Below are 26,857 nucleotides of genomic sequence, written 5' to 3' on the forward strand. Positions count from 1 at the left end.
TGAGCCTGGGAATAGAAGCCAGGTCCTTTATTTAGCATCTCATCCCGCTTGTCTGACCACTTTTCAGAATGAATGTGCCAAATCTGTGTCCTGAGCTATGCTGTCTAATGAACATGTATCATTCCTATTCAAAGCCAAGCACAGAATCAAGGATTCCTAATTCCCAGTATTCTAAGACCTAGACCTCGATCCCAGGTCTAGCAAACAGCTGCTTAAGCTATAGTTTATGTTAGTGCTGTAGTACACTGTAATGACCTGTCCATATAGACTTCCACAGCTAGCAGCTATTCCTTTATCTGAGTTGTGACTCTAAGAGTACATCTGCATGTTGCCTTATGGCAATGTCATTAAGGCACTGTGCTTTTGTAATTCCTTTTGGAAGTACTACAGCATGGCGCAGTAACTGCCCGTACTGCACCATACGCATGGCGCACAGTTATTTTTAGCAGCTACTTAGCCGTAGCAGCGCACTACAATGGGGGAGCACGCCACTATCGCAAAGTAGCCGCTGATCACATGTAGACACCTGTGGACAGCACATTGCCGTAGAATGTCAGTATGGCGATGCAGCATCACATGTAGATGTTCCCTAAAAGAAGCAAATTCAAACCATTTCATGTAAGTCTAGAGAAAATAAGATTCTATAGTCTATAATATAGTCTCCTTTTTTCCAGTTAGTTTAAAAAACCCTAGGAAATAACATACAAACATTTGTTAAAAGAATGTTATTTGGTCTGATAGTTCAAGCAATCTAAAGTTGGGAAAAGCAAGAATTACAGTTCCCTGTTCAGTTTAAAGTTACCTTGCTTGTGCATATACATTATGACTCAGACTTTAAATATGTGACTATATACTCTTTATTTTCTCTGATCCATGACTTATTCAACATACAGGATGAACACTACCTGAAGCAGAGGGCCATAAGAAGAGAAAAGACTTATTCTTCTTATTCTTGCATATAATACATTAAACCAGGACACAGGAAAAGTGGCGTTCTATGTTTACTTCTGCCGTGGACTTCATAGGTGGTGTCATGGCTCTCAAATACATATACAAACAGACCACATGGACAACTTATGACAAATTCTGACATTCCCTAACAATGAACGTTAGATTTTGCCAGCCTAACATTGTTTTCATACAGTCTTTTACATGTAAAAGAGAGAGTATTTATATGGACATGTTGGAAGAATTGGGATTATTTCTCTAGAGAAAATAGTTTTCCAATACCAAAAAGCACTGTTTTAAAGAGGACAGTGACCAAGAGTGCCTATACATGAGCAGCAAGGCTGCTCCAACATGCTGTAATTACTTGATTAATTGAGCCTGCTGGAGCATGGTAACTACCATGCTCCAGCAGGCTTCAGTGTCTTGTGTATTAGCGTCCCTGAGCTGAAAAATGGCAGCAGGGGCACTTAAATTAACGCTTGTTTAGACAAGTTCATTTGATGAGCTTTAGTTAAAGCGCCCCTGCCACCATTTTTCAGCTCAGGGACGCTGATACATGAGATACTCTGGGTGCTTTAATCAGAGTGCCTCTTGGAGCTGCTCTTATTAAAGCACCCCCACACACGCTCCCAGAACACATGTATAAATGCCCCAAGTATTCATTCTGCCCATAGGGACAGGACAAGAAGTAAAGGGGTTTACATTGCAACAAGGGAGATTTAATATTAGGAAGAACATACTAATTATAAAAACGGTTGAGCACTGGAACATATTACTAGAGAAGCTAGGAAATTCCCTTTACTGGAAATGTTTAAAGGCTGGTTAAACAAATGCTTGTTTAATCAGAGATAATTCTACATGAGCAGAGGGCTGGACTACTTCAGTGAGGGCCAACCTTTTTAGCAGGAATGTCATAAATTAAGCTCCACACCATCCCCGAGTGCCACTCCAATTCTCTTCCCCTTACCAATATGTTGTTCTGTTTTCCACGTCCTGTCCTGTAGCCCCCACAATCTGCTGCTTTCCTTTCTGTGCCCTGCCCTGTGTCCTTACTACTCTGCTGCTTTTTGCTCTCTGCACTGTCTGCCACTATGCTCCCTGCTCCCTCCCCCATCTACTACGTGTCACACACACAGGTTGCTTTCGCTACACATTGGCCACACCTGACCCACATGACCTGTTATGCCCTTCCAGAGCTATTTTCTTATGATTTTATATATTGGATTTTATAATTACATGGAAGAGGAGGTTTTTTAAACATCATTCTCTCCAGTGGAGTGGATAAAGAGTGTTTATAAAAACCCATGTGCTTAATTTTGCTTCTTTTGAAATTAAAGGCAAAACTTCCAGAGCCAAAGTCTGTCCTAAATAATATCACATCCAATTCCAGTGAAACCACCAGAGCTGCAAAACGTGTCTCAGTAGATTCTGGTCCCTTATGTCTTTAGTGGGAACAGGTCCAGCCCCATATTTGCTCAGATAAGCAGCTTAATCCAAGCTCCTGTAGTCAAGAAACTCATGTAGATTTTGGATGTTCTATAAACATTAAAAAAATGTAAATCTGTGATCCTCTGTTGTACTGGTATAAAGGAAAGACTGTTTTGCCCCATATTCCTTTCACTTCTACTTTAAATAAATAACAAATATAAACAACTTTGCATAAAATGGTGCAATAGAAAAGCAGCTTTATGAGATAGGCCAGATTTTTAGTCTCCAGATGACATTCTTTTTCTATAAAAATATTAATGTGCACGAGGATTATAACCTCTAAGGCTGAACTGACTGAACAGTACACTGTTCTGAATTCTGAAACCAGAATAAGGTTCCCTGTGCTCTAGAAAGATGCTAAGCTTTAGCTACAGACGCAGAGCTGGCTATTGGCTGATAACTGATCATATGGAAAACATGCTCACCAGTCCCAAAGCCAGTTCACCTCCCCCAGTCAGATAAATCTGTTTCAGAATGCATGTTTATGTAACAGAAGAATTTGGTGGAATTTAAGCAGCTCTGAAAGTAATTAGAGATACATGCCAAACAGGGATTTAAATGGATCACTGAGTGACTTCACCTCAAAAGACTCCTACATATAACAATTGAATATTTTGTTTAAATATTAAAGACCCACCTATGTCTTCTATTTGCAGACAGTGCTGCTCATACATATTTTTTGTATTTTTTTTCTTTATTACTTGGGATGCTAACAAGAAAGCAGGATCTCTGTTGTTTTAAGACCTTCTCTGTTTCTCTTGCTGAAATTGATTCCTCACTCAAAGTCACAATCTTCTGTTTGTTATGTCACGAATAGATGCTTTGGAGAGATTTATGATGTGATAAAAGCAGAGGATCATAACTGCAGGTAGGAAATGAATTCTTTATCAACAAATGTACTGTTGGATGGCTGATATCCCTGGCCCACATGTTAAATGTTTACTCATTCCTGTAACGGAAGCTGTAGGTTCTGGCCCACCAATTATAATAATCAGGGAAAAAATGAAGAAAAAAAATTAAAATGTGATGTACTAATTTTTGCATCAAAATGGTTTGGGGTTTTGTTTGCTTGTTTTTTGTTTGAGTTGCGTGAAGCATATTAATATAAAAAAGGCTCACTTGCTAATAAACCAAAGAATCTTTTTTAAACATTTCAACTACCAGTTCTTCCCTTTATAAATAACACAATGAACAAACATCCTGTTCTGTCACCATATACATTATTTAATCTATAACTAATCTGAAACTGAAGGCTTCCTATACTATCAGGGAAATCACATTGAAAAAATAAGAATTTCACAGGAATCAGAGATAATGTGATTTTAGATCACAGCTCTTGGAAAAGCAGGAAAGGAGCACAAAGCATTCTGGGTGTTCACAGCATTCCATATTTTTAAGCACATATGTCTGAGCCTAACGTACCAGGGAAAACAGGGTAAGGCTTGTCAATGCAATGTGCTCAGGGTACAGATAGACAAAAAACCCAAAACCATTCATTCCCCTGCCCCTGCTATACTGCTCGAAAGGCAGGATGATTTACACCTTGCAAGCATGGATCAGCTGATCTATCATTACTGTTTCATTTATCCACTCCTATCCTGCAGTAAAGGGAACCTAAGTAGAGAGATGAAACATTTACATATGATTTAGCTGAACAATGGTTAGTTCTCCATTGTTAAGCAGTATAATTGTTTTGTGTGTCCCTTCCCGCTTTGCTCTAACTCTGACCAGAACTTTGCAATTGCCTCTAGCATAAGAATGGCTGAGTTGCTGGAGAGTTATGCATCTTTTCTGGATCTTCAGGTGGCTGATTCCTAAACTAAGGTGGTGATTCATTTTTAACCCAGTACAATTGAGAGACAAACCAAACCAAACACAAAACCTCAATTGGATGTCTAAAATATATATTAAGACATTTTCTTCTATACAGTAACACATTATCAGTTTTATTCTGCACAGTACTACAGTTGCCAAGTAGCATGAAAGACCACACCATAAATATTCTTTCTTAAAATTGCTGCATCTTAAAAGTGTCCAAGAGGGTCAGTACCAGATGTTTCAGAGAAAGGCACAAGGCACAACCATGAAGGTCACACCTTCCTGCCCTGAGACTCTCACCTTCATCCCTGCTAGTTACAGATTTTGATAAGCCCTAAATTATGAGATCGTATGCTCTCTGAAAACATCTTCCTAGAACTAACTGTCATAACCTTGGATAGTCTTGTTAACTATGTAAGTGCACAAGGCCTTTTTGAATGAATATTCATTTTATTTAAATTCCTGTGGCAGTAAGCTCCATATTTTCCTTTCATGTTCTGTGAAAAAATATTTTCTTTAATCAGTATTGAATTTTCCACCTGTCAGTTTCCTATGATACCTCCTTATTCTTGTATTAGGATCCAGGCAAAACAGAAGCTCTTGCTGCACCTTCACTATTATATTTATTATTTGACATACTTTTAATGAATTCCTTCTTGCTTGTCTCCTTTCTAAAGTACACATTCAATTCCTCTCAGTTTCTCATCATAAAAGAGCTTGCCCATGTCCCTAAACCAGTAGTTTTCAACCTTTTAAGACTCGAGACACCCCTCATTCGATTCAAGGCACCTCTCAGAAAATGAAAGCTCTTAACTTTCACTCATTTTTTGACTGTGGACAGATAATATGAGCATTCCTCTGTGGCAAAGAGCTCAGAAAGACCACAACAGGTCAGACTATTTTTGACATTATCAATTTCTATTTGAAATTTCTAGGAGTAGCTTGTGAATCATGTATAGGTGTTTGCACACGTAACACTGCTAATCTTGTGTGGCAGCCTGGCTGAAAATCACTGCCCTAAACATTTCTTTTATGCTTCTCCAAACCCCTTCTAACTTAGCAGCATTTTTGAGATGTGATGCATTGCACAGGCTGCACCATTGATTTATATAATGGCATTACCCTATTTTCCATCCTTCTGTATTGTCTATCCTGATCCTTAGGCCTTAGAATTTATTTTTCTTTTTGAGCTCAGGTCTTCAGTGAATTGTATACAGTGAATTCAAGGGCCCTTTCATGAGATGGCAGCAGCTATTCAGACTTTCCCAGTAATGTACATTGATTTGCAATATCAACTCTGAACTTCCTTTGTCATTACAATGCCATTCATTTATCTTGATAAAGATCCCTTCAGTCTCTCCAGGATCCAACTAACACAGGAGTGGGCAAAATGCGGCCCGCGGGCCGGACGTGTCCCACCAGGCCATTCTATCTGGCCTGCGGGGCCCCTAAAAAATTTAGAAAATTTATATTTATCTGCCCCTGGCTGCCTGTCATGCGGCCGTTGATGGCTTGCCAAAACTCAGTAAGTGACCCTCCACCTGATATATTTGCCCTCCCCTGAACTAACCTAAGCATCTGTGTGTAACTTGAAAATGCTGTTACTTCACTGGTTGTTCCTCTCTCTGATAAATATAAATCAGGTTTAGGATCTTGGAAGAAAGACTTATTAACAATCTTCTTTCCTTTTCATATTATTATTTTCCAAATCAAACATTTTGAATAATACATTGAACTTTTTTCTTCTCCTCTCTACATTTTCATTAATTCTTCTTCTGAGACTCTTCAGGTTAATTCTGGAAGACCCAAGAATGACTACAGTAATGCTGTAATACCAATTCATTTGTCACTTCAGTGATTTTATATCTCTGTGAGTTACATATTTTCTACGTGTCATTTTATTTATTCACTGAGCATTTTAACTTCTGCATATGTATGTTTCCTCAGATGGCAAAATAGTTAATTCTGCAAACACTACTGGGAAAGCAAGTGTGTTTAATAGTGCAAGTTGGACACTAGATGCTACTAGCTGTCAAGTAGCTGTTAGAAAGCACTTTACATGTTTTTCTACTGAAGCTATCTCATTTTCCTTTATTAGAGACTACTTGTTATTTCTCTCCTTGAAACCAAACCAAACAAAAACTACTATTTTCTTACTGTCTACTTCCTGTAGATTTTCTATGGAGAGTGTATTGGTAGAAGAAAATTATAAACTAACTGGAAACTCTGATCTTGCATATATATGCTTAATTTAAACATGCATGTGTGTCACTAAACATTAACTCCAAGAGTCATAAGAGTGCATTATCCAATGACAAGCTGAAGTCAGTGAAATCTTTAATTTCAATCACTGCGCACTGGATCAGGGCCCAGGTTATCTTTTAGTAGAAATTAAAGCAGGCTATAAGTAAAATGCTGTTTAATATTAAGCTCATTCAGGGAACTAAGACAATAGGGCAATAAGAGGGCTTAAAGTAGGTTTTCAAATATTCTTCCTGACACTTGAGTGAGTCCCTTAGAACTTTTCCAAGAGCTCTAATAAATATCAAAATCAAAGGAAGTGCAGATAGAATACCAGCCACATACTGATGCCATTAAGCTTTTTGACACGGAAATTGTTATATATTACCATTGTCAATTAACAGCCTCAAAAATAGTCTTTGAATTGTCAGCTATTGCCTATTTAAGATAGAAACTTTTATGTATATGCAACCTAAAAATTCTCAAGACCTAGAAACTTAAGCATGCATGGCATTAAAATGATTCTCAGGCTGCCAGAGTTCTGGACAATCTTGGATATTGGCCAAATTGGAATTATATCATTTTTTTTTAAATATGTACTTGAAGTAAAAAGATGGGTTTAATTACCTAACTTCACTATACCAAATTCTTCAGCCTACTGAAACTGCAGATCTTTGTGAGCCTTCCATCTACTAAATAAAGTTTATTATGTATATGTGGGTGTATTTAAACAATTATATAGCTATACATGCATAAACACATGTATAAATATGCATTAGTATTACAGGGTGTGTGTAGACAGAACAAGGTCCCCAAACTGAAGCAGTGGGTTTTAAAAAACACCGCTTCAATTTAGGGCTGATTAAACCCCCATGTCGTGCACACACCACATTGACTTACCTGCCTCTCTGGCAGGGAGGGGAGGGGGAGCTGCTGGCGGGCAGAGCGGTCCCTGGGCTGCGGGGAGGAGCAGAGACTGGTGCTTCCCTCCACAGCAGTGGTGTGTTTCCCCCACCCACCCCAGCAGCACCTACCCATGGGAACCCAACTCAGGCAGTCCTGGGGGGCACCACAGCTGCGGAGGGAAGCACTAGACCCTCGTACAGCTCAGGCAGGCAGGAAGGCTCTGAAGCGGTGGGGGGATGATCAGGCTCACTGCTTTTCTTGGACGGAGCCTGCCTTCCCAGGCTGCTGCCAGGCTGCCTGCAGGGCTTCCTACCATGGCTGTAGGAGTTTTAGTTTGCTGTGCCCCAAGTCATTTAAGGCACATTACATGGCCAAATTTCCTACAGCAGCTGGAATTAATGCGCAATACGCTGCTGAGGCATGCAAACACTGACACCATTAAACCACTGCAAAAGCATTTAGCCTGCTTTAAAGGGTCGTGCACCCATGCCTCTCATTTAGTCTACACACAGCCATGTATACTAATGTCTGTATCTGAACTAAAGCTAGTCTGTATTGATGTAACTGGTATGTATGTACCTGTTGTAAAGGAGGAGTTGTATTTGAGCCATACATTTTTAGCTGGTTCAGCTAGTTCTTTATTTTCTACATCTTTCTGAAGGTTCACTCCAAAATATAAGTAAAATCTAAAGAAATTAATGTCATACATGGCATTATTTTCTTCCTCTTCCTTGAGGAGCTAGATTGCCTCGTGTCTTCTTATTGAGCCTTTACGTTTATCCCATGAGGGTCTTCTTCCCTCTTCTAAAATTTCCCACCAAAGGAGGAACCTTTCCTCAGTTTTTTCATAAGAGTACCTGGTACTTTGCAGTATACAGTATCATATTTCCCAGGTAAATCCAAATGATCAGAAAGGTTACAAGTACTTGTGATTTATGTAAGGCTCCTACCCTGCACCCTAGGTAACCAGGTCAGCTGCATAAGACTCAGGCTCCTGCCCTTCAGCCCTCATAACTCAGTCAGCTACACTTGAACTAACTGAGGTGAGCCAATTCACCACCCTGCCCAAACCTTTTCCTTCAATTTCTTTTGGGGCTGCTTTTAAGGAACTCCTACAGCACCTGAGCCTTGCAGCACAAATGATCTCCAGTCCCCGAGTAGCTCCTACATGGCGATGTTTCTGGCTTTCCTGGTTCCTGATCCTGCCTTTGGCTTGTTCCTGGATTTTGGTTTTGGATTTCCCTGTGGATCTGTTTCCTGCCTCCTGACCCCAGTTTGGTTCTGTTCTTGGACCTCACCCAGGAGCATGCTAATGAAGGCTCTGCATGTTTGCCTCTTCTCTCCTCAGAGGAAAGACAAAACCTCAGGAAGAACCCTGCACCACATTCAGGACTGTTAGATACGAACTTCACATGTAATAAGTGTGGGATGGACTGTCATTTAAGAATTGGACTCTATGGCCGGACTCATGGATATTCAGTGAGGTGATGCCTCACTCAGTGCAAATCTATTACCTCACAAGACAGACAGATGCCCATATAGTCCTTGTCCTGAGTACTGTCCCTCAGATTTGGTAACTAGGCTTCTGATCCTGATATTTGCTTGGTATTTGGTTCCTGATTCATTGCTTCTGACCCTCACCCCAGCAATCCCCGGCTCTATTCACTAGGCCGGCCATCCCAGTGGACTGTAACATTTTACATAAGATCAATTTTCCAATTTAAGAAATCCAGTATAACATCAAAATTCTGCTGACAAATGCAGGATGCTACATCTCAAAGAATAATCAAAAGCAGAAATACAAAAATAAGTGATACCTCACTGGATTGCAGCACTACAAAGCAGAATCTAGGAATCTTGATGGATCACAGACTCGATACAAACCTGCAGCATGATGCAGCTGAATAAAAAGCTAATGCAGTTTTGGGCTACATTAACAGAAACATTAAGTACAAGACATGGGGAGTGATAATGCCTCTTGATTTGGAGCTAGTTAGGCCTCATCTAGAGTAGTGTGTTCAGTTTTGGCTCCACATTTTAAAAAGGACATAGAGAAATTAGGGATGGTTCAAAATTGGGCAACAAAAATGGTAAAAGGGCTCAGAAGGCAAGCCATTGCAGGACAAGTTGAAAGAAATAGGCATGTTCAGCTTGCATAAAAATGAAAGCCACTCAAGAAGAGACATGAAAATAATCTTCAAGTATCTGAAGGGCTGCCATAAATAAAAAGTAGTAAAACACCTTTCTTGCTGCATAGAGCACGACACAGACCAAGGGCTTGAAGTTGCAGCCAAGTAGGTTTAGATTGTAAATCAAGTAAAACTTCCTGGTAGATCACTGAGGCAGTGAAATAGCCTGCCGAGGGAAGGTGTGGTCCCTCCATCACGGGAGGTGTTCAGGAAGAGACTGCATGGGCACATATAGGTGGTGGAAGGCCGGGGCTAATGGGGCTTATGCCCCCCAAACCAAGGTGGTGACCATGGCTCCAGCACCACCACTGCCGCAGCGCTGCACCCAGAGGCCCCACCACCACATGCACGGCACCAGCGCATCCCAGCCCTGTGAAACAGCCCTGCAGGAGGAAGGGGCGGGCTCAGGCAAGTGCGCTCTGCACTGCTCAGACCCCCCAAATAATATTTTCTAGTGCCACTTATGCAGCCACTGGTCAGAGATGATCTAGGAGTAGCTATGCCTATATTCTACCATGGGTATTTCTGGGCTTTGCTTGTTGCCATATGGGCCCAGGAAGGAACTTCCCCTGTTATTGCTACATATGTCAGGGAGGGATTTTTTACCTTCCTCATAAGCTTTGGACGTTGGCTGCAGCCAACGCTGGGGATTTTGACTGTGGTGTGCCTGTTTGCATCCTGGGACTTTAACCTGGTGGTTCCTGACTAGAGGGTTTCACCCCTCTGCTAACAGTCAAAGCAATTGCCATATCTGGAGTCAGAAAGTAATTTTATCCCATGGTCGGTTTGGTATAGACCGTAGGGGGTTTTATCTTCCTCTGTACTGGGGGCGTGGCTGTCTTCCTCGGATCTCAAGTATGTTTTAACAACCCTCACAGCAGCAGGACATTGGCCACTGTTGCCCCTCTGCGGCAGGTTAGGGTGTCTTGAGAGTTAACTAGGCAGTTTTACAAATAGGTTAGACAGTGGATTGCGTAGGATGGTTTGGATGGCGATGTTCCTGCTCCTGGCAGGGCAGGGGGCACTAGATGTCCTCTGAAGTTCCCCTCCAACCCAACCTTTCTATACTTCTATAATTTGATTAGGACAGCCTAATTAATAACTCATACTAAAACACAGATAGGTGCTGTAAGTAAAGTGCTGCCTAAATTACCCTGATGAAGCACGTTTACTGTTATAGATTCCACTCCACTAAGTGAACCTACAAAAACAGTCACAATAGAAGCTTAAGTGGGATATTTTTTCAAGTACAGAATGGTATCTACTGTAAAGCTTTAACACTGCACTGGCATAAATAAGAAATATTTACAATGCTACCCACTGAAGGTCAATAGAATTTTAGCAGCAAGAAGTGGGTCTAAGCTGAGTAGCAGGCCTCATGCCTCCAGAAATCTTTAATGAGGCTGATCTGAAACTCTGAATCAATGACAGTGTGGTACACTCCACCCTAATCACTACATTTCCACATTTAACTATTTTTAAATTAACCTAATGGCAAGCAAGTAGCTGTTTGGGTTTGTCAGGTTTCTTCCTGCCCAATAAGAACCTAAGACCTGGTCTATTCAAAGGGAATTGTTAAAATTCTCAGGGGTAAGAGGGGTTTACTCTCTCTTTTTCTTCAAAACTTTTGTTCTGATCTATTCAAATTCCTTCCCTATTTCACTGAATCTATAAATCAGGCATTGGAAGCTTCAATTAAATAATTTAAGGGAACTAGACATCAGAAACACAAATTTTGTTGGTACAACAGCCCCTGATGTTCTACAAGGAATTTAAATGGTTTAGGGTGTTCACTTTAGCCTTGCTTGTTTAACTGGGTTTCGGAGATTCCTGGTATGAGCAATGAGCCACTCATGAAGGATTCACCATTAAGATACAGGCTTTTAAAAATTAAACTTGGAATTTCATATGATAAAAATATATTGGGAAGGGGATCAGTAAAGTTATTTCAAATTTAATGCAGAACGAAAAATGGACATCAATAATATAAACACTAAACACATCTAACACACTGGCCTCAACAACTATGTTCCACTTGAAAGTATTTCTTTCAAGTGTGCAGTACTTTCCTCTTGAAAAGCAATTAATGAGAAAGTCATCTCACATATTCGCAATGCTCCAATTTACAAATAATGGATGCCCTCTCATAATTCTGTCATGAGTAAAATAGGTAGCTGACCAGGGATTCAGAAGGCATATATGGTGGTCACTTTATCCTAGCTGACCAGTTGAGAGAGACTTTAAACCACTAAAGACAATAACATCATTAAGAAAAAGCATTAATGGATCAAAAAAAATTATTTTGAAGTTGATTCTACTGTAGTTCCTAAGTACTGATTCCATATGGTAACATAAGGGTCAAGAAACAGGATGTGGAGAAGGCTGAGATGACAAGTCTATGGTAGAAAGGTTTCCTAAGAGTATACTTTATTGTGGCATCATCTAGGGCATAGAACTGATAACTATTACACTGTCGCAGAGCATACAGATGCCCTGCGCCTGAGAGCAGAAACAGCTTGGGAGAGAGCCCTAGCAGTGAGTGGGGAGTTACCAGGGCAGCCAGAGTCACAGGTGCTGGTTGCTAGGACGACCGCTGGGGAGCCAGCTGACAGGAAGGGGAAGGGCCTGGTACATATAAACACCAGGCGTGAGGCCAGAAGGGCAGTTTCCCGCTGGCGGCCAAGGGAGAAGGAGTTCGGCCAGGGTGGACAGAGGGGAAAAGCCTGACTGCATGAGCAGCTGCTGACTGCTGCTACAGGTTGGAGCATTCCCTGGTAGGAACTGAATGTTGTTTTGGCCGGACGGTTTAGGTTCTTCTATGTTATAGCCCAGGGGCTTTGTGTTTTGTGTTCGCTGTTTATCTGGAGGAGCGAGTGAGGCTATTAGGGGTTAGAGGAGGCCTCATGGGGCTCCACGGCAGTGTGGGGACCCCGGAGCTGGAAAGGGCATAGCATTTTGGGTTCACTGACCCCAGCCCCAGAGTGAGGGGGGGCCAGGAGAAGCCCCAGAGAGCAAAGGTGGTAGGAAGCCTCACTAAGAAGGGGCAGCAGAGCTCCAGGAAGGTCCAGGATGAGACAGGGCAGCAGAAGCCCAGGGAAGTCATGAAGAGGGCCAGATTACAGCAAGATCCAGGTTAACACGACATCAGTACCATCTGCGAGGCTTGGGCTGCAGTGTAGGGGAGGAAAAAGGAGCTGCAGATAGCACCCCCCTGGCCACCGGGGTGAATAACATGGGCAGCTTCCTGCTAATTACATCAATTAAGATCAAGATGTGGCAGGAGAGTAAGCAGGCGGTTGGCCCATAACAGGAGGGCAGAGTCACCAATAGGGAGGCTCCAGTAGAGATACTTCTGTCACATATACCAATAGTGATTGATGCAGTGCCATTAAAGTTGGTGCTACAATCCAGCTTTTGTACTGGTTTTCACATGCTAATAGAAGGAAAAAGTAGCAGGATTTTTTTTTTAAAATCAGTAACGAAAACAAGTTAAATGTTGAATACCCATGAGAGCACACCTTCTAAAAAGAGAGATAAAGAAATGAAATCTATATATAGTCACTTTCTGACTAGATCAGTACTTTAAAGCATATGATGTTAGTAGGTACAAATCAGAAGGTAATGAAGCCTTAAGAGTTGTAGAATTCTGTTCTCTGAGGAAGAAAGAGTCAGGATAAATATAATATCTCATCCTGATATTATTACACATTTTAATTTTATTTATATTGTGTGGAAACATTAATTTTAGTAAAAATTCCGTTTTGTTTGCAGTTTACTCCACTTGTTAACCTTGCTATCCTAGAGCTGAGTGGTGCATTTATAAGGAAAGAGTGGTGAGTGGATTAGTGTGATAAGGACACTAGCACAACTGGCTGGAAATAAGTCTTTCTGTAAGTGTCATCTTCAGTTAGTTTTTCTGGATGATGCATAAAGAGTTGTTTTTAGATTTTTGAGCCATATATAGTCCTTAAGCCACATACATTTCCCAGGGTGCCCATATAGTTCTGTGTATTTGTCTGAGAGGGGTAGTTTAGTTACTGCTTGGGAGACATCAGCCATTTTAATTTGCAGTTCCCAGCTGAGGTTAGGACAGCAAGTAGTAAACATTACAAGTATCTATTTAGCATTCTTAGCATTTGCAGTGCCCATATTTAAAAAACAAAAGAAGGAGAACCTGGGGAATCAGAAGCTACTCAGCCTGACTTCATTGCCTACAAAGTCAGTAGAGAAAATTATAAAATAGTCCATGTGTACGTTTCTGCGGATGAGGGGCTGATCATTAGCTGCCAATGTAGATTTGCTAAAAACAAATCATGTCAAGTCAACTGATTTTCTTTTTTCAACAGGATAACTGGTTTGGTAACTAAGGGGACTCAAGAACCAAAAGGGGAATGAGGTAGACATAATATACCTGGATTTCAGGAATGTTTTTGACACAGTCCCATATGCCATTCTCATGTATACTTAGGAGAAACGTGGAGGAATTGCCTCCATTAGGTGGATACATAATTGGCTGAATGACAAGAAAAGAATGGTGATTAATGGATCAATGTCAGACTGTCAGGAGGTTTCAAGCAGAATCCCACTGGGGTCTGCTCTGGTTCCAGTGCTATTTAGCATTTTTATTAGTGATCTGAATATAGGAATAATGATCAGATCTGCAGACAACACAGAATTGGCAAAGGCTGCAAACATTTTGGAAGACAGGATTCAAATTCAAAGGCATCTTGACAAATGGGGAAGTGGGCTATAGGCATAGGCATGAAATTCAGAGAAATGTCAGGTGCTGTCTGTGTGGGGAAAAAACCCGAATGCACCAATATAGCTGTATTTGGCATGACAGTATAACTGTCATGAAGGTTTTGGGAATTATGATAGACCCCATCTAAAAAATAATCAGAAATGTGATTCTGTTGGAAATCATGAAACATTAGGAAAAAAAACGTAACTTTAAGAACAGCAAGGCAGTAGAACAAGATGCCCAGGGAAATCGTAGAATCCCATTCACTGGAGGTTTTCAAGGAGAGGCCAGAATCCTATGTCTGTGCAAGGGGCTGGATTAGACGATCTTTGAGGTCCCTTCCAACCCCATGATTCTGTGACCTTTCACCTGACCACGTAACACCCTTTTCCTACTATCTGATTTAATCAGGCAGCCCAACTGGAGTTTTTTTTTTAAACTGTAAGTCTGCTGGTGAGTATCAAGTGCCTAAAGACCTTGTTCCATGTTGTATTTTGAACTGCCCAAATGTTGATTAATGTTAGTGCCAGCTCCAATATGGAGCAGTTACACATTCAAGCCAGTCGGGGGGCTCTAGGGTTGAAAGGCAAAAATCCTGTGCCCTCCACCCCCACCCCCCACCCTGCTTCCCCTCTGCTCCTTGCCTCCCCAAGCTCTCCCTGTTCATTTCCCACCCCCACCCCCTGGGCTCCCCACCCCCTCAGGTTCCTCAAAACTTGGGGGTGGTAGTGGCGGGGGGGAGCAGCAGACCCAATCTGGGCCAGCAGGGGAAAGGGCAAGTAGGGTGGTCATATTAAATGTGTAGGCTAGTGGTTACACATTAGTGTAACATGAACTGGGTAGCACAGTTCAGAGACATGTAGGCTGGAGGGGTGTAACTTCTAAGACTCAAGAGTGCTTAAAAACTATGTGTTAATGTGTGGACAATCCAAGGGTTAAGAGCTTCAGGAGCCACCCAAAATTAATGTGTAACAAGGCCTGAATATGCATGATAAAATATGGTACAACAAACTGAGGTTTTAACCTCCATCAAGCTTATACATGTCTAGCAACAGAGGTAACAGGATTTGAAAAGAAAACCTATCAAAGGTCCACCTCAGCCACTTCTGCCAGACGCTGGAGGGCACTTCATATAGCTGTATTAGTGGAACACTAAATAACAGGGTGAACTGCTAATTATGAGCAACATCTATTCTCCTTCCAAAGCCACTGTGTACCCTGACCTACAGAGAGCCCTAGGACTCCACTGTCCATGAAAGATGCTTCTGTACGCAGTGCCAACTTTCTTACAGACTGCTGTGGCAGTACAGCATGCAATGTCAATATTGTAAATAGGACGCACTGGAATTACACTTCAGTGTGCTGTGATCAGGCAGGCTGACACACTGGCAGTAAGTCACGAGAGAGCTGCAAGAGGCCAGATAAAAGCACAGAGAGAGTAGGTATTATGGTACTGGGTAGATGACATACCTAAGCTAAATGAACTAAAGTCTAGATGAACTACCTTAGGTATCTCCTAAATTTTAAATTGTAGAGCTATCTAGAAACAGAAGCACAGAGCTTTGTGCAGGCTAGAAGCAGTCAGAGGAAATTCTTGATGGATAACAAATGCTCCTGGTTCCTACCTAGGTTATTTCATGCAAGGAAACCATTTGACTCTGTACTAGAATTATGCTGACAATGGCAGTGCCGTATGGCCATAATCACAATCAAGGTTCCTTTGCCATAGTTAGGATAAAAACACCAAGTTTACAATCTAAAATACACAAGGTTAAGCTACAGTAATAGATGAAAATCTTACAGGCAACCCCTACTTAGGACTCTTAATTGGTTCCTGAAAAACTGAGCGTTAAGTAAAACAAGTGTTTAAATGAAACCAAAAGTATTTGATGACCCAAGATGGTGACAGCAATTGTTTTTAATGACCAAGATGGTGACCATGAGCATTATAACGGGACTTGCTAAGTGAAATCAGGTATCAACTGAAAATAAGTGTTATAGTGAAATAGCGCTATGCGGGAGTTGCCTGTATAATAAACAGAATGTCACCAGTACATAACCTGCTAATTATAAGGAGAGTGTCATCCTTTATTTGTTGTATTGTCAATGCAAAGGGATATACTATGAGAACTTGATTTTCAAGGTTCTGTCATGAAGAGCATACTTTCATATAGCTCTTGATGTTCACATTGCAAGTGTCTTAATGTACATTTAAAAATCCTTTATTTCTGTCTCCAATTTCTCTTCTCTTGGCTCTGTTTTAAAGTGATCAACAGCTCATGGAAAACAGTTTAAATATCCTTGGGAAAAATATGTCGAATATAACCGGAAAAATATTTTCAGATTGATTCAGCCCTCTGAGGGCAAGGAGGTACCTCTAAATAGTTGAATGCATGCATTTCTAGGTCTCGTACTGTATGCTTGGATGTGCTTTCTCCAAAGAAACATAAGAGTAAAATACCGCTTGGAGGGTCTACTGGGGTGGGTTTTTTTTTTTTTCTTTTCACTGAGCAGTGTGTCTCTTCAGCAGTTTATAAATAACTAATGAATAATAGTGCAAGGGTTCAAAAACTATTCATTATCTTTTTTTTCAGTACCCAGCACTGTATTTGTAGCTAGTTCTCTTTCAGGCAGACTCAGAGTGGGATGTCTGTGGTACATGAATACTTAAAAGTGGTTTTACAAATACCTTATGTGTTTTAAGCAGGCATCAGTTGTTGGCAAAGGTGATGCGCAGATTTGCCGGGGATTCACCACTCTGGTGTAAGCCTGTATTCATAATACTAAAAAGTGTGACTTAACATACTTGTCTGGTATTCTGCTATAAAAACTACCAGCAAACCTGACTAACCTATTTTTAGCATCAGACAAGTGTCTTACCTAAATGACAGGCTGAAAATATATTGTTTGCCATGACAGTAGCTATTCAGTAGTCTAAGCCGAAAATCTAAACTACAAAATGTTACTAATCTGTGGCTAACATACACTGCCAACTCCTACAAAGAGACTCTACATAAAGGATCAAATCTTGTTTGCTATACTCATGTGACTAGTCCCACTGGAGCTATACCTCTTTCTAGTAAAGACAAAACTCCCAGGAAACTATAACCTTCCATAGGTTGTATGGGGGACCAATGTATGGTTTCAGACAGATCACTCAGAGGCATGCGCCCCAAAATGGTTATGACGCATGATTATAACCAAATAAGTATTAGATAATACTGCAAGTTGTCTCATGACACATGCGACATTTCTCGGCAAATACATGTTTCCAGCACAGCTTTTTTTTTGAGTCAAATACCTTCTATTTCAACACTAGGGAAATCATGGAGACCTAAATCTATTATATTTTGCTCAAAATGGAAAAACTTCAATGTGCTTCAGCACTTTAGGGCTACACATATACAGCATTATGGGGGGACACATGTCCAAAGGCCCCTGGCTAGACTCTTACAAAGTTATGCTCTCCAGCCCAGGGGCAATAAAGGCTGCTCCTTGGCCTTCCCCCACCCCCATGGGTAAAATCACTGACAGCCTGCCCATTTTCTTGCCCAGGAATGGGGACTAGGCAAGATTTCTCCCTTCCCCAGCAGGGGAGAAGGGAGGCTCTTTGACAATTGCTGCTCTGGGTCCCAGGTTCTGAAGTAGCATCTCTCTTTGCGCCCCTGCCACAGAGGCAGCCCTCTGCTGCTGCCACTGTGGGGGCAGAAGCTCTGGTCTCTCCCGCTGTGGTGGTACACCTGACTCCACAGCACAGTTGCGGTTCCACCAGTACTCTGGTGTCCCCCCGCCCCGCCCCTGGTTATGCAAATAACAAAGAGCTCATACAACTACATATAATTGTCCACATGTTACAAAATGTCTCTACAGAGATGTTTGAATACTAGCTGTCTGTAGCACTGAAAGGGCATATATAGAGCAATAAATACATGTGCCCAAGGCCTTAGTTCAGCATTTAACAAAGATTTTTATCTATTTGCAAGATTACTGACCAGAACAAAAATAGGTAACCAGGTCCTGTCCTAATCATGAGACTGACCAAAAGATTATGAGATCTGCAGAACAATAATTTGGGCTTGTTTTATTTGCCTTCTGATTTTTGTGCCATTAGGCTCCATAGTCATGTCCCCATGAGCAGGGGCATGCAATTGCTTTGGGGGGAAAAAAGCAGCAACACAAATTCATATTGCTGCTTTTTGCCCCAGCACATACTCCTGCACGTGGGATTAGCGCAGAGAAAAATGCTCCAGGTAGAGTGGTGGAGTCTGGGGACAGCAGCCTTACCTGGGGTCCTGGGGACCTCCTGGGGCTCCGGGGACCTCCTGGGGCTCCAGCAGTGGCCATCCAGGCGCATGGAGCCTGGCTGGCAGCTCAAGCATGGCTCTGGCTCGTCAGGCTCCAGTTCTGGGTGGCACACACTGCTGCCATATGCATTACTCCACTTTTTTTCAGAGCACTTTTTTTTTTTATACCAGATTTCCAAGCATCTAAATTTGGCTCCATGCTGCAAATATGCATGAGGTATGTTTTGCACACAATGCATGTGTGCACATGTTCAAGTTTGTTCTGAAAGCATGAGGATTATAAACTCACTTTTAGAAAAAATAATTAAAAGTGAGATTTGACAAAACTACCAAGTCAAACATAGCTGTTTAAGTGATAAATATTAGATACTTAAATGTAAGTTTACTTTATCAAAGCTTTTTAAAAAGTAACAGGTATACAATGGAACTTGCTTGATGGGCCCAATTCTAAAGTACTTAAGGTAAATGCTGCATTTCCCTGACACCTAAGAGCACCTACTGAAGCCAGAAATTGATTAATCAAATTTATTTGAAGTACTGAATATATATGATAAATAACAAATGTATCCTAGTTGAGTTTAACTGGCTTATTGGAATCTGAAAGAATGCAGAATCAAACCCCAAATAATTTATTCTATATCAGTTTCTCAGAAGCAGCAAAGAATCATGTAGCTAGGGCTGTAGCATGAAACAAAGCCTGACCTTGCACTCAGGTAGTATATACATTCTCAATGCATGATAGCCTATAAAAATTATTCCATTTTTTTAAACATTAACAGTTTTACTGATGTTTCTCATGTTGAATTCATGTCCTTTTCAAACTGGTAGGACACAGTGGAAATTTGGAGGCCACTATTTTAATTTCAATAATTATGACAACCAGAAAAACAAACAAGTCAAAAACCACTACTACACACAACTGAAAAATCAGCTTAAAGTGGATATAAACAGCTGAGTGTTGAGGGGAAGAAGCATCTGTTTTATCTTATGCCTTCACATATCTTTCTCTCCTGCTACGATTCTGTTTTTCTATCCCACTGACATAAAAATTACAACAATTTATATTCATGTTACTTACATCAAAGTTATCTTTTACATTAGCCAAATCTCTAAATTTGTTCTACAACAAACTGACATGTCTGGGTGTATACACATGTACTACGTTGACTTAAGCCATGTCAGAGCATACACACATGCAGCTCCTTCACATGGTGGCTGCCATCTTTTGAGCTAAATTGACTTAACTAATGTGACTCAAGATAGTACACCACAGACGTTTATTATCTTGCACTGCATTTAAGTCTACTGTTCTCCATATACTTGTGTATGTTCTGACAGTTAAGTTGATTTAAAAGAGTTAAGTCAGCTAAACTGTCAGAAAGTGCACATGCACCCAGTCTGTATAATGTTTGGAAAGCATCCTCGTATATTGTAAAGACATTCAAACCATAAATAACTCAGTGGAATGCAGAATAACTGTTCAAAATTAGAGTTTTACCTTCTATAAATCAAAGATATGATTACCATTACATTACAGTGTGGCACCCTCATCATTTTTTAATCTGAGGTCAAGTTTTCAGTACTCAAGGAAACAAGGGATTAATAGTACTTGCCAGAGACAGTCATAATGTAGGCATGTACCAAGAAAACTACAGCTCTGATAATGCACTTCAATCCTGAATTGCAACACTCCTGAGTTTCCAAATATCTCTGTCTTGTGGCAGATAGCCAATCATGAAGAAATTGCCCATAGTTCTGTAGGTAAGCCAATTTATCATTTCTCTAAGGATTACAGTTAGACTGCTAAATGTATCTTTCTGTGATGCAAGTCACTTTTGAACTTGATTTCAGAGATGAATATCTAATCTATAAACTCACTCTAGTATTTGCTATAAATTCTTTTTGTCATCATCTTAATATACTAGGAAAGTGTACATAAAGCCATGTTTGAAGCAGCTGACATGTAACTTTTTACTATAGCAGTAAACTATAAATGCCAGCTTTCCAAATACAATTCTTTGCCTTTTTGAAAACTGACAATCCATTTTAGTCCCAGTGGGAGCACTGGTTCACCCAGTGAAAATCCCCAGCCTCAACTGCAGCCAACACCCAGTGTTTCTGTGAAATGCAAAAAAAAATGAAAACAACCAGCAACTGGAGAGGAAAAAAATTATTTCGCAGCTCCACGTGGCAACCAGCAAAGCCCAGAAGCATGGAAATACCCATAGTAGAGCATAGGGATAGCTAGCCTGGATGAAAGAAGCCAAATGAAAACTGTGTCTATCAGTTCAAAGTATATTATATGCATTGTGCTTTAATGCACAAGCAATGATCCTATTGCACTAGAAGTAAAAGGGAACAGATATAGTCCAGCTCAACTGTCAGCCTCCAGGGCCTTGTCATCCAGCTTGCAGGGCTCCCTATAAGTCTGGCAGAGAAGTAGTGGCAGCATTAATTGCTGCAGGTCTGGGAGCTATTAATGCTACCACTGCTCCCCTTCTGCCAAATTTCCAGACTCGTGGAGAGCCCCATGGGCCAGATGACAGAGCCGTATGCACCCGATTGTGCCGGCATACAGGGATGAGTCCTGGTCAGCCTTGTGCGCTGACCCCATAGTGAATCCAGCTCATGGACTGACCCCACCCACAGGATCTGGCCCACAAACCAGGTCCATACCATCCATCCAGCACATGGACCCAAAAGGTCGAGCACCACTATGACAGTCTAAAGAAAAGAGGCCTCTCCCACTGTATTCCCGGATGGCCTTCCTTTGGAGACATCAGGCAGCATTTTCTAAAGTGCCTAACTGTCTTGGGGGCTTAATTAAAAGGGACCCTATTGCAAACTAAGTCACTCTGACACTTTGAAAAACTTAACCTATAGCCTTAATTTTCAAGGGACCATGTAAACACTATTAAGTAAAAAGTGGAGGAAAAAGTCAACCCACTGTAACACTGATTCAGTGGCTCCAAAAGAACTAATAGACAAGAGGACGAGACCTATTAATTTCCTTACATCTGTAGCAGGAACCTACAAGTATTCTTGGCAGAAGCTTTGCAGTGAAACATTGAAATAGAGAAGCCTTTGGAATAACGCTACTATTAATTAAATACTAAAAAAAAAGCTCCTTTTGGGGGGGCTTAGAAGAAAGCAACTCTATGATTTCTCACCTCTGACTCATGAGATTTATGATAATTATAGTGGACTGAAAATGAAATGTTTGTTTATCCTATCTTGAAGTAATGACCCTTGGGGGTTCCCCAACTATGATATGAGTGCTCAAGCCATGCAGACAACTTTGAAAAAGCAAGCAGGCAAACAGAGGTGAGGACTGACAGCAAAGCAAGCAAATGGAAGCCATGCTACCTCAAAATGTAACAGCCCTGCCTACCTCTACAGTGCTGGCCTGAACTGTTTTGGGTTGACAAGTAAAATAAGCAACAATCTTAGTAAAGCAAGCAGTTGTTTCAGCAGTAATCAAAAATAACATGTCAGTTAGCGTAAGTATCAAAGAAAAAGTGCCATTTTCTGTGAGACGCCTCCACAAGACATTACGACTGGCATGCAAAATTTAAAAAAAAGTTTGCAAGCAATTTTATTATTTAGCCAACAAAAAGCCAAAAAGCAAAAGACTTTCACAATATGTACTCAGGTAAGAGAACGACGTCTGACCTTGAAATTGCGCGCTAAATAAATTACCTCAGAACGAAAGTGGTGAGTTCTCATGACAGCATCTGGAAGGAAAAGAGAGAGGGAGAGGATTTGATGTGGCTCAGGGTCAGTCGCTGAAGTTGCGTGGGGGGGGTGAATTGCTTGGGGGCTTTGCGCAACCCCTTGAACGTGGGCCCAGGCTGCACAGCAGCGTCGGCCTTTATCTGGAATTCATGGGCTAGAAGTTGATGGCAAAGTTCAGGTTGAGAAATCAGGGGGGTTTCTAGTCCTTCACTTTCCCCCCGGCTAGCTGGGATTTGGCAAGGGATGGGTGCAGACTAGGCTGCCGCAGTCCTGGGCTCGGAAAAGCCTCTGCCCTGACACAGCCAGGCTTGGGAGCCCTCTTCGTAGATGCTGCCCGCCTGTTTGTTACACGGCAAATCCTGGGCGGAAAACGAGCCTGCTGGGGATGCGGAGTGGGGGTGTCCCCCTCCCTCTCCCCGCTCAGGAGCGAAGCCCCTGCAGCTCTCACCTCGGCTCCTCGAGCGCCCCGAGAAGACGGATTTGATCGGATGCCTGCCCTTCTGGAGTCGGCGGTGCCAGCAACAGAAGAACAAAATCGTGGCGATGGTGCCCAGCAGCAGCAGGAGCAAGAAGAGGGCGCATTGGATGCTGTACGGTCTCAGCAAGACCAGGAAAGCTGCAGCGATCATGGTGAGCGCGGGGCGGCGGAGGCTCGCGGAGGAGAGCGCAGCCCCGGGCGCCGTGACTCAGCAGCGGGCGGCGGCGGCGGCGGCCGGGGGGCTTCTCCTCCCGCAAGAGCGCGGCTGGCTCAGCACCCGGCTGCAGGCAGTCCTGCGCCGAGGCGCCGCGGCTCCCCCCGCCTCCCCGCCCCGCCCGGCCCGGCCGCGTCTTGCAGCATCGCCCCGCGCCGGCCGCCTCCTGCTCCGCAGCGCCGATGCCCTAGTTCGCGGCGCGCGGGGCGGGGGCTGATCCCGGAGTCGGCGAGCTGGGGCTGGCACTCGCGTGCGCGGACACGGGCTTGCACACGCGCGCGCGGGCGGGCTTGCACGCATACACGCGCCTGGGTTTGCACACATACACACACGCGCGGGCTTGCGCACACACGCACACATACACACAAACACGGAGGGCGGTTGCTGTTTGGCGTGGCCGCGGGCGGCGGTGCCATCACGGGGGGGAGCTGCCGGTGCTGCAAAGGGGAGTGAAAATGGCTGCTGCGAGGTAGGGTGCGTGGGGAGGCGGGGACGGGGCCGGGGCCGGGGGAGCGGGGCTGCCCGCGGGCTCCGGCGCTGCGGGGCAGGTGCGGTGAGGACGGGGCACGGCCACACGCCGGTGGCTGGCGGCGGAGGCAGGGCGCTGCCCGCAGCCCGCCCGCCCGCCGGGAGGCGTCCCCGCAGCGCGGCCCCCTGCCGCAGCCACCCCGCCGCGGGGTCGCGGGGAGCCCGAGCTGCGCCTCCCCTGGGCGCCGGGCGCTGCCACCCGCGCTAGCTGCTGCTTCCAGAGAAGCCCTCTCCTTTGGAAGTGATGTCATGCTGCTGCGTGACGAAATGCTCCATCAAGGACACTGATGTCACCGTTGCCAGGTGCATCCTAAGAGGCATGGGCAGAGCTAGGATTTGGGGAGCGGGGCGCAGGTGGCGAGGGGCCTCTTGCCACGACACCTATTTTTGATTTGATGTTATTTTTGCTAGTTGAACCAGAAGCTGTAGGCCGGGGGCGGGGGGGGGCTGGGACTGGGGTGTTCAGTTCAAGCAAAGACCAGCCTAGCTAGAGGAGACCACACGGCCTTGCTAGTTCAGAGGTCAAGTTTAAAACTATATATACCATAACCAGGCAAAAATCGTGGGAAGATGTTGTGTGAGTGCAGGCAGTTTGTTTTAAAGTTGGGGTGGGGCAGGATTCAGGGGTGCAACTGCACCATGGCACCCCCTTCCCCTCTAAGAAGCTAGGATAAACTAGGGAAGAATTTGCCATTCATTAGTAGAACTAACTGAGGGAGAAATTACTGTTCATGTTATGGTAGTGTAAAGTGATGTCCAAGCTATGACAGTCCAGGAAAGGTGCAAGAAGCAAGGATTTTTGTGGGTGATACAAGCTTTTGCTCCCAGAGATCCAGGGAAGGGTAGAGTGATACCCAAAAGCGTGTCTAAGTTTCTCTCAGCCATGCTGTTTGTCTAGTAAAAAGTGACACCTACAAAAATTCTTGCCTCTCGCATATTAATTTTATGCAGTTTATATGTGGCCACGTAAATGAAACTGTTTTGTGAAATCAAGTGATCTTTGATTTTTAAATTGCAGGGTTAAATTGCAAGGCTATTTGTGTTTGGAACCGGTACAAAGGAAAACTTAACATAAAAGTGTGTGTATGTATGGATTTAAATTACTATACATGCTAAATGGTTACAGAAGGAAATGTGATTATGATTCTTTAACAATGGATAAAATGATCTATGGAATTCAGCCTATTTGTCACTGAACTACTGTATCGCTGTTTAGGAGGCTGTTATGGAGATCCATTATTATTTTAGACAGATTTTATTTTTCTCTATTCAGACTGATGGTCGGTATCAGCTCTAGGCAAGAAAGAAAAAATGTATTTTTTAGTTATGAGTTCTGGCATCCCACCCCATTTTTTATACTGCGGTCATTTATCCTGTTTTATCCAAAGATCTTTAATAGCACATTATAAATTAGAAAGTTTAACTACGTATATAGCATTCATTATGGTACTTTCTGCTTTTCAATATCAGAAAACTGACAGAACACTATCAAGTTGCATTGCATCATGTGATGCAATATTGAAATGTTTCCTGATACCGCAGTACACTGCAGTAAGACTGTATTAATGCAGATTATTCAGGAATTATTACAAAGGTTTGTGTTACCTTGCTGTAACATGAAACAAATCAAGGTAACCTCTGCTACAGCACCCTGGCCTGCTGCACCTGCATTAACAAGACATTTTGTAATGTCTTTCACTCTGCATTGGTTTCTTTTAAGATCTTGGGAGATTCTAGGAGATTTATTGTTAACAATGACCACACAATAAATCATTACAAGTAACTGGCAAACTGAATGACCCCTCATCTACCTTGACACTCTGCTATGGCTGTATTATTATTCACATTAGATCTTTATGCTGTCTTCACCCTTGCATTCTAGGAGTATAGTTATGGGATTATTCCCATTTCTTGTAAAGACCAATCGAATTCCAAGCATTGAAGGAATGTAGCTTTTAAAAAAAAATCAAACATTCTTATTATTGAGTTGGAAAACTATTGAAAGTGGGAGAAATTATGACTTAGAGTAACAAAGAATATTTTATAACAACATTTGTATAAACTTCCCAGAATGCTTTTCAGGGAGGATATCTACCTGATAGTTGCATTGTCTAAGAAAGGAAAGCTTGCTTTCAGCAAAGACTTGACTTCCAAATAGGACTTGGTGAGGTTGGAGAGATATTGAAAGCAGTCAGAAAGGAGGACCAAGAGTGTCAAGAAAGTGTGGAATGACAGAGAGACCAGCACTGAGGACCCAGAAGTGGAGGAGATAGAAAGGAGGTCCTTGAAAGAGACTGAAGCAAGTCCAAAGAGAGTTTAATGGACAAGGAAGGTCATTTTGATTTGGATCTTGTAATGAATTGGGGACAATGCTGGTGTTTACAAGCGTGTATGAGGTGGCTGCATTTCTTTATATGTCTAAGAGGGAAGAAAGCACCAGCTTCCACCTACGGTGGTCTGTGCTCCAGAGAGAAAGGAAACTGCAGAAGCTGACGTGAAAGGAAACAAAGGCTTGCGGGGAGATCTTACCACGGAGGATTTGTAAGCAGTGCTATACATGGTCAGCTGCAATAAACACTTTAACATGGACAACTGGAGAAGAAAAGAAAACAAGATTCCTAATCAAGGACCTCATGGCAAATGGGGGTCCGACTGGAAGAGGAAGAAAGGATAATTGCCCTCATGGTAATTTCACACAGTGGATTTTTCTCACTTCTAAAGAGAAGGAACGAGAGGAGTGGGAGTTACATGGCTATATTGTGCCTTCAAGGCAGCCCTGAGCAAGGCTTGGCTTTACTCCAGAACACTCTGCTTCTTCCTGATTCGAGATGGGTAGTAAATTGTTTCTGACATAAAGAAGTGGCAAATTCTGACACCCTCTTCAAGTGCTGTCCCAATACATCCTTCTGCTGACTCAGGAATGTTGTTTGGGAGGGTGCAGTCAGAACCAGATATCAGCACCTTTTCTTATTTTTCCACCACCATCTGTGAGCTTGAAGTCCAGTTCATGGGCTAGGCCAAGAGCCTGGATAATTTACACATTGATAAAGGGATCTCTACCCCTTCAAAGACCTGTACATCTCAGAGTGAGATTCACGAGAGATCAGGACATTCAGCCACTGATAAGAGACAGAACAACCTACAGATTAAGAACCTGTGTATTTTAGTTTAAAGTAGGCATGGCCAACCTATGATACCCATGGCACAGATGGCACTGGCAGCCTCTGTGTGTGGTACACGGCAGATCAGGGAGATGATAGGTAGCAC

The 26,857-nt window shown here is 42.6% G+C and overlaps 2 protein-coding genes across 13 annotated transcripts in view; one reads left to right on the forward strand and one right to left on the reverse strand.

Moving 5' to 3' along the window:
* DST (dystonin) overlaps window positions 1-23,014 on the reverse strand; it is a 486,590-nt gene extending 463,576 nt beyond the window's left edge. For 6 of the 7 annotated variants that reach the window (XM_090034292.1, XM_090034349.1, XM_090034342.1 and 3 more), the window contains exons 1-2: window positions 22,819-23,014; window positions 22,335-22,369 (exon numbers count right to left, since the gene is read on the reverse strand). In XM_090034292.1, coding sequence (XP_089890418.1) covers window positions 22,335-22,369; window positions 22,819-22,999 — 216 coding nt within the window. In that variant the 5' untranslated portion in view covers window positions 23,000-23,014. Of the gene's footprint in view, window positions 1-22,307; window positions 22,370-22,818 lie in introns of all 7 variants that reach the window. The other variant, XM_090034309.1, reaches the window with a different exon arrangement.
* Window positions 1-26,857, forward strand: part of BEND6 (BEN domain containing 6) — a 107,919-nt gene that overhangs the window by 44,987 nt on the left and 36,075 nt on the right. For 3 of the 6 annotated variants that reach the window (XM_090034369.1, XM_090034423.1, XM_090034414.1), the window contains exon 3: window positions 3,254-3,304. The exons of 1 other annotated variant lie outside the window; for it this stretch is intronic. The gene's annotated coding sequence lies outside the window, so the exon portion shown is untranslated. Of the gene's footprint in view, window positions 1-1,411; window positions 3,305-23,157; window positions 23,532-26,857 lie in introns of those variants that run through there. 2 more of the 6 variants (XM_090034378.1, XM_090034397.1) reach the window with 2 other exon arrangements.

This window comes from Crocodylus siamensis, chromosome 1 (genome assembly GCF_052110815.1).
Source record: "Crocodylus siamensis isolate JL-2025a chromosome 1, ASM5211081v1, whole genome shotgun sequence".
In the NCBI taxonomy this organism is placed as follows: Eukaryota; Metazoa; Chordata; order Crocodylia; family Crocodylidae; genus Crocodylus; species Crocodylus siamensis.